The 9,112-nt window shown below is 33.6% G+C and overlaps 1 protein-coding gene across 1 annotated transcript in view; it reads left to right on the plus strand.

Moving 5' to 3' along the window:
* The window catches only part of LOC106467740 (putative protein kinase C delta type homolog), a 62,843-nt gene that overhangs the window by 12,878 nt on the left and 40,853 nt on the right, over positions 1–9,112 (plus strand). Inside the window, exon 3 of the mRNA XM_022395926.1 lies at positions 8,215–8,298. Coding sequence (XP_022251634.1) covers positions 8,215–8,298 — 84 coding nt within the window. The remainder of the gene's footprint in view (positions 1–8,214; positions 8,299–9,112) is intronic.

The following is a 9,112-nucleotide window of genomic DNA, read 5'->3' on the forward strand; positions in this document are numbered from 1 at the left end:
TTCTTTGTTTCTCTGCTATGTTTTACAATTTGTTTTCCTATATTAAACAACACTTGGTATGCATCATATGAATATAGTAATGAAATGCTGAAGATAATTGTACGGTTTGCTTTATCAGTAGAATTAAAGTATTCACACGATTTTCGTCTTGGTAAAATTCTCGTCAAAGAAACATCTATGATGTCATATACAGTTTTGCATTCTTTCATGACGTATTCACTTTTTTTTGTCTTCATCATATCCATCATCGTTATCTTTTCATCATTGACGTTCTCAGTAATATAATTGTAATTTAGCCGTGATCATTATCTTCTACTGTTTGTTTGTTTTTTGTATTATTAATACCTGCCAGTACACTTTTTGGCTGACTTCTCCCACATCTCTCACTCAGTTCAGTAGAAATTGATAACCCACCACATTCACAGTCACAACGAGAGCATGCTATGCATTTTGAAAATCTAGGCCTTTTATATTTGCAAGATAATGGTACCATTTGAATTAGAATTGCTATTTTTTTCGACAGTTATTGAAGCAGTCACGAGCAATTTGATCCATCGATTTGGAGTCGCTAGTGAGGCTAAAAATAGGCTAAATCATCTTTATGGCCATGATAGTGCTCAAAAAAAGAAACCGAAAAAACTATTTCCACAAAGGGTCATTTTTTCTGACCAACGTGAGCTGACCCAATTTGTAGATACGGGCAGTGCTAAAGAAGAACACGTGTTAAAATGTTTTACATTATTTTCGCCTTTTTTCATTTATAATGAAATTACGATTTCTATTACGTGAGTGTATTACCATATGTCCGACAATATACCTAAAATATGATTTAATTTTGATTTTAAAGTGACTGGTAGAAAACGACATAAAGAATTTGGTTCAAGCTATAGAAAAGCAAAGTTCTCTAAGATGCTTAAAGGCGATGGCATTACGCATGAAGAACATTGCTTCATTTTTTTAAAATTTAACTTGTCATACGTCAGTGCCTTCAAAATCAGTATCTTCAATGTCAGATCTCCCTATGTCAGGCCTCTCAGGGGCACAGCGGTATGACTGCGGACTTACAACTCTAGAAACCGGGTTTCGATACCCGTAGTGGACAGAGCACAGATAGCCCTTTGTGTAGCTTTGTGCTTAACTACAAACAACCCTATGTCAGAGTACTCTACGCCAGTATCTACAATGTCAGATACCCCCTATGTTAGGGTATCCTATGTCAGTACCTACAATGTCAGATTCCCCTATGTCAGAGTACTCCACATCAGTACCTACAAAGTCAGATCTTTCTATGTCAGAACCTTTAATGTCATAGCCAACTTCATAAGAACCTTTAGGATCAGTACCTACAATACCAAAGAATTTTATGTCGGTATTTTCATTCTTGTCAAATGAGACAATAACATTCAGATCGGAAATCAACAGCTGTATCAAACTTGGATGTCGCTCATCTCAAACAATATAAATCAGACTTGGATACTGACAAATTAGGATGGTTGAAAGAATCACAAATCTCACCAGAAAGCTATCCTCTATTTAGCCCAATAATTGTCAAAGGAAATCGAATGATGAAATACACATTTAACAAAAGTTGGTTTTTAGAATTTATGTAGCTAATGTACAGTTGCGAGTTATATGGCGGTTTCTATCGGAACTCTCTTTTATTTGAAGATTCTAATGACAAAATCTTTCAAACGACAGGAACATTAATTCAAATTTCTTTTCAAAGTTGCATAAAGTTAAAGCTTTAGAGTAAAAATGGTAAATTGATCATGCATGAAAATATGCATTACCACAAAGCAGTACTTGAACAACAAGCTTCATTTCTCTACAATTATAAGAATTTTTCAAAGCCTATTGACTTTAAACTTGACGCTTCAGCACTGCAGAAAGAAGATGAAGCAAAAAAAGTATTGCATTCCATCATGAAAAAGGTAGTATTTCGTGGACATCACGGACTGCTTTTTACGTGGTCATCGCAACAAGGCACTCGTTCCAGGTCCCGTAAACAAAGGCGTTTTTATGGTTTTCTCAAACTACAGGCAAGATATGATAAATTCATATTTGAGCCTCATTTATAAAACGCAAGATATACTTCATGGAATGGACAGACTAGATTTATCTATATCATTGGATTACAGCTTCAAAATCATATAACTGATTATTTACAAAAATCTAAACTAGGAGTATGTAGCGTCATTGTTGATAAAGTAACTCATCACCGTGCCAGTGTAGAAAATTCTTCTCTGAGTTTCAAATTTGTTGATTAAAATATAACAGTGCGAGAAGAATTTCTTGAGTTTCGTCATCTTGAAAGAACATCTGGATAGGTTATATATTTCAAAATTATTGATACCTTGAAGAAGTTCTTTCTCTTCCACTGAATAAAATAAAGGACAAGCCTATGATAAAGCATCTTTAATGTATTCTGACTTGAATGTACTTCAAGGGATTATTAAATCTACTGGAGCTAATCTTGATCTTTATACTCATTACTATGCACATTCGCTAAACTTATCAATTGCAGTCTCTTGCCGATTAACCAAGGTGTGAAATCTTATTGGCGTGATCAATGAAGCTCGACCCATCTTTTCTTTAATTTCTGTTTTCCAAAACTACAACAATTTTAGACCCCCCCCCCCAGCGGCACAGCGGTATGTCTGCGAACTTACAACGCTAGAAACCGGGTTTTGATACCCGTGGTGGGCACAGCACAGATACCTTATTGTATAGCTTTTATGCTTAACTTCAAACAAAACGATAGTTTTTCAATCAGATTTTAAAAACTTCACTCCGCAATAAAAAATGTGCAGTCTATTAAGTCTCTGCAAAACTAGAAGGGTTGAGTGACATACTGCCTTAGCATTTTTTGCGGATCTGTATAAACACATTACCATTTTTTTTTGAAAGCCATTTTTAATCCAGGTCTATATGCAGAATAACCATACCAACTTAATTTCGAGGATTGAAACTGGGAAAAGAGCACCAGACACAGGTGTAAGATCTCTACAGCATCATGACCAATTTTCAAATAATCATTTTAGTTGAAATCTGGATAAATAAATTGGAACCGATTCGCCCACTGGTTTCAAAATTACAGGAGCGTGCTCCAGATGTACTTGATGTACACAACCACATTGATAATTGTGTAGAAGAGCTGAAAAGTATTTGAACGATCATAGACATGAACTTAATATCTTTTTCAGAAGGACAATTGCTGAAAAACGACAAATGTATCGAACAAATATTCATGCTTCAAATGCAGAAGAATATTTTAAATACAGTATTGCAATTCCATTGTTGGATCATTTTAGCATGAAAAAGAAATCTGGATTTCATGACTGCCCTTGCCAAAAGTATTCAGCATTTGCCTAATTAATATTGTCAAACTCGACACTAAAGCCATTTGCGCCGATGTTGCTCCATGAACAGGCGACCTTCCTTCTCCACCGACACTTCAGATGATGATGTTGTTCCATGGATAGGCAACCAACCTTTTCCACCTACACCCCAAATGGAGATTTTACTCCATGAGCAGACGACCTTCCTTCTCCACCGACCCTCCAGATGGAGATGTTGCTCCATGGACAAGCGACCTTCCTTCTCCACCGACCCTCCAAATGGAAATGTTGATCCATGTGAGGTGATCTCACTTCTTCCCCGACACTCTAGATGTAAACGGCAATGGGTAAATTTGTTTGAAAAACCTGACATTTTCACAACAACATTGGATTATGTTGATGGAGATGTTTACCCGAACATACGAGGGTTACTTACATACACTTACGCTCCACAGTGAACCAAGTGCAATTTACTGGACTCGGTCTAATAAGCATTCACCATGGCATACACATTGGCATATCAGCCTTTATTGAAAATGTGCTCATAAAAAGCCTAGACGTCTTTTCCAAACTATATCCTGTAAATAGATACGCACTATTATAAATATACCCTCAAGTACTTGTGTTCTCATATGTTGACGTTATCGATAATTGTTTTCTACATTATAACATCTTATTTAATAGTTATAGTAATTTATATAATTTTATCAATAATCTTGAAATTTGTTTTAGTAGCGTAGTGCGAATGTTTAATATAAATCGCATTTATTTACCAATTTTTTAATTTCATTTGTGAATGTCTGGAACTTAGCTAATAAGTTTTTAAATTTATACATGGAATTGTGTAAGTGCCTACTATTAATATAAACACTACAAGCGTATAAAATTCACCAAAGGAACATAGCTTAGTCAACTTATATTAGTTTAAGAATAAAACGATAATATATGTGAAAATGTATATTTTGCATTAAAATGGTGGAAAGAATGCGGCCTCATCATTCGCCATCTTTCATGAAAATTCCTGGGTACGCCCCTACTGATCTTTTGACAAGATAATTTTATTGATATTTTATGTGTATGGAACAGCATCAAACAATATTAGTACTATTAATCCTTGACAAAAAAGGTTTGTTTAACTCTTACAGCAATAAACAATTTTAAATGTAGTACTGATCTTTCGACATAAAATGTTTACCCATATGTTGTCGGTACGGCAGAACATCAAAAATATTTCTACTACTACTGATACTTTGACAAAGAGGGTTTAATGGTAACTCATGTGTTTGCACAACATCAAGTAATATTAGGCGTACAACTGATCATTTGGCAAGGGAGTTTTACTGAGATCTTATGTGCATGGAACATCATCAGGCAATATTAGACGTATTTGACAAAGGAAGTTTACTCAAATGTGTTATGGATATGACAGAGCATCAAACAATATTACTAGTACTATTGATCCTTTGACAAAAAAGTTTACTTATATCCTATGTGTTTGTTCAGTGTCAAACAAGATTACTAGTAAAACTGATTCCTAGTCTTTATGTTTCTCCTGCGCTTTAAAGTTGTGAGTTTAATTCAATTATTCATAATGAATGTTAGTCGTTCGTAGGAAACAAGAAACAAATCTTTATTAAAGTATGTGTATTTTTATTTAAAGACATATAAGATTTACACGTAGCAGCGGTACATTCATTCTGTCGGATTTATCATTTTGATGTGTTTCTTTGTGACTATTGGCATCATTCTTCCTCTACAGGCTTCTGAGATTTGATCGCCAACGTCATTCACACGTACTGCTTATAATGCCCTGCCTCCGTAGGGATCTGTTTCTCTGTTGATTGAAAATAACTGCGGGAATCTTAAAAATAACCGAAACTGTAGTTTAGATATGAGAGTTTATTCAGAGGGGGTCTAAGATAGAACATGGGGGGGGGGGAGTTTGAATGTCTTTACTTACATCTAGATCACGAGGCTTTTATAGGTTTTTGCTAAATTTCGACCAGAAAGACTTTTAACACGCGTTAATTAGACCTACTACAAAATAAGATTAAAGGCTAACAGAACAAAGCACTAGTAGTAAAGTTTATTTAGTAAACGAATGCTTTTCTAATATATATGCTCTCTTAAAAACGGTTCATATATTGAACTTGTTTCCGTGCCTCTTGATTAACAAAGTGAATCTAAACGTGTATGAGGTAATCGACCTTGGTAAATATTTGTATTTTATGGTGCGGGCTTTCACTTTGTTCAGAGTTAAAATGTCTTTTTTTTTTGTGCCTGACGCATCATTTTAACATTTCTCTTTGACATAAAAATCACGTAAACTGAATAAGTTTTTATTTTCTTCACATTTCTCTTAATTTGTCTATTTCGAATTCAAAATCAGAAGTGTGTAAAAATAGCGTTTTACATCTATCTTCTTCTCCCAGAAATCACTGCCCAAGAGTCCCTTCTTCCAATATCAGAACTCGTCAGTTGGACTGGACGATATGAGACAAGATATTCTATGTAACGCTACTTATATGTGTACTTATATGTGTAGTATAATACTTTAAAAGTTACAGTTTAAACGCCGAGAGCTGGCAAAGTATTGGAAACCAATAAAAACATCTGTAGCTTACGTGATTTTTACCACATATTTTAGACCTATTAGTTTATAATGCTTCGCCAGCTTTAAGGGTTTAAACTGTAAACTTATTTTTGTTGATATCAAATTATGTCTCATGGTTTAGATTACTGCAAAGCTAGTTTTGATAAGCATTGTTGAAAAATTACGGTATTAACAAAGAAGTGTGTAGGCTGATTGGAATCAGTACGAAATGACGTTTCTGAATCCCTGTCACATTAAATAATACAAGTATTAGAAAAAATAATTATAGACAAATAAAAAAGCTATGTAAGGCTGGCTACTGAACATTACTGGCTTTCACACTTTGTCTATCGAAAGTTTGGTTTTGAATAGAATCTCAGCTTGCATCATTATACCTTTCTTTTAGTTAACTTTAAAATACTACTTTTATGACTATTTTGCAATAGAGTATCATTTTGCGATTGGGAATTCTTGTTTTATTTATTTGCCAGTGAGGAAACCAGTAATGTAGGAATTTTATTCTCCATGTAAAGTCGAGACGGTTTAGTCTGCTATGCGATCTTTATCTGGATCAAGTGATATGTCCACTTCTATCCCAATCTTGTTTGGTTCCTTTATTCAAGTTCAGTAGCCAGCCCTATATATCTTTTTCATTTAGCGATTAATCTTTTCCCTAATACTTGTTTGGTTATTTTTTTAAGATGGCATACGTGTGTTACAAGGTCATAGAGTGTATTCTAAAACTTTATAAGTTTTGCATTGAAAAAAAAATAGGTAGTCAAAGATCGTGAAGACTGTTTTGCTCTATCAAATGTTGATAAAATTATAGTTACCGCTAGAACTATGGATGATAATGAACGAAAATAAGAAATTTCGGTTTTGGCTGTTCGCCGTTTTTCGACTTTGAGACTCTCTGGATAGCTGAAAAGCGGCGTTTACACTGGAAACAGAGCGACTACGCCATATCTAGTCTAGCTTCTGATGACCTGTAGAGAAGAAGATCCAGATGGCTTCTGTGGTGCTTTAATACGAGCGTCCTGCCATCTCTGTGTGGATAGTTCAAGCGCATTCTCTGATTATTGTCTTTAAACACTGACCTTTTAAGTAAGAGAGCTCTTGTTTTCTCTATACAATGTCTTTTGTTAGAATCCTTTTCAATGTTGTTGTTACTTTCCTTTATATATATATACAGGTAGCTGTAAGTGAGAATAAGTTCATGACTTCTTTAACATTTGTTAGATATACTGTACATGCCTGTTTCATTGTAAGTTTATTGATAGCATTATGATTTAAATAATTTATGTAGCGCGGGTATTAAAGTTAAATTATTTTTAGAAGCGATAGTTATGCCACATTTGTTTACGTAACTGTTTACGAATCATTCGATGTGTAGTTCAATTATTGTGAATTGACTTCATGTTACTTGAACCTTCTAAATGTTACTCGTTTTTTCAATTGATTATTGTTGTATCATGACATATAATAGTGTGTAGAAAGTTTAAGGCCTCGGTCAGGCTATAAATATGCGTACAGAATGTAGTTCAAGTAGTTAAACAAAGTCAGTTAGAGATAGATAGATAGACCTAGTGTGAATGATTGTGAGTATAATCATAAAGAGCGTAGTATTACAGATTGTATTGTAATAACAAATCAGAGAATAATAATAATTCTTGTCAATTCTGTTTTAAAGTAACTGAATCAGTCTGTGTGGACTTTGACGAAAAGAGACAATTATTTAAAGCTCTGGATTCAGCTGTGATAACCAACAGTGTAACGAACATTTGTATATACGTTTGACTTGCTTTAATATATTATTTTAAAACAAGTGGATTGTGTGCTAATTGTTTATTGTTGAAATTTATCGCCAACAAGTCACAGACACCTACTGTACAGAATTCGGCCCACACATACATACAAAACCCGACAACATTCTTCACACAGTATTTTAATAATGAAGATCCAATGGTGTTATTGTTTTTTGTGTAAATTCATTTTAAGACTTATGTGTGTTTAACACACTTTTTATTGTGTAATGAACTGCGAAAATATCTAAAATTAAGAAGTTTTCATTCTAAATATAATTTGATTTTGAAATCACTACAGGATGGGGTTGATTATATAAAAGTTTCTCTGTAATTAGAAGCTGCTTTTTTTAGATAAAAATATTTTTAAATGAGAGAGAGTAGACAACTGAAATAAAATGGTAAACCTCAAAAGTACGTCATCAAAGAAAATAACGAGATGGCTAAAGAAACCAATAACAATAATGTTTATTTTCAAAAGGAAAACCTGGTGTGCAGCTGGTGCAACGGAAGAAGCTTCATTACCCAGAATGGAATTCATGTTTTGATGTTCATCTGTTTAGAGGTAGTGATATTTTGTTATGCATATCAATGGTTTGACTAACTCCTAGTTAACTTCTTTTTATAAATGAAATAGAAAATAGTGCAAATATACAAAGAGTTATTTATTGACGACAAAAACAAGAAGTAGTCTTGAATAAAAATAAATTATTTTTAATGCTATTTTTAAAAATAAAACAGCAGTTTAACAAATATCGTATTAGTTTGAACTTGCCTACGTTTTTATATCAGTATTTATTTGACCATTTGAAATATGTTTCTAAACAAAACAAAACCTCTTAGGCTGGCATCCTCTCGTATTAAATGCTTCAGCCCAATTTTCTTTGAATACCAGGTTCCAAAGTAATATAATTGTGAGGGATTAAAAACAAAGTTTCAACACATTTTAATGGTGTTTTGTTAGGTATTTTAACCTCACTGTCGTAATTTCTACGTTTTTCTTTCACACTAATCTCTTCTTCAAACATTTCTGTAGCCACAAGCAATGCTTCATCTTAATTATTTTTAAAATTAAGGCATGTTCAAAGGAGATGTTAGTTAAACGTCCACAAGACAAAAAGCTTCATTCTGAGCATACAAGCATTCATATTTAATTATAAGACGAGTTCTGTGCTGTGAATAAACAAATCAAAAACGGAAGTGTCATGTAGCTCAAGCCTTGTTTTTTTAATGTGACATCAGAATTGAAGATTAATCGTTTATTGTTTTATACAAATTTAAGAATAATCAAACTTAAGTATTTTATTTTGTAATATACTGTTGCGTCAGCGAGTCACATGACTAGTGTGACGCCACGTTTCTAGAACTATCCCGTACCT

This window comes from Limulus polyphemus, unplaced genomic scaffold, assembly GCF_000517525.1.
Source record: "Limulus polyphemus unplaced genomic scaffold, Limulus_polyphemus-2.1.2 Scaffold2724, whole genome shotgun sequence".
In the NCBI taxonomy this organism is placed as follows: domain Eukaryota; kingdom Metazoa; phylum Arthropoda; class Merostomata; order Xiphosura; family Limulidae; genus Limulus; species Limulus polyphemus.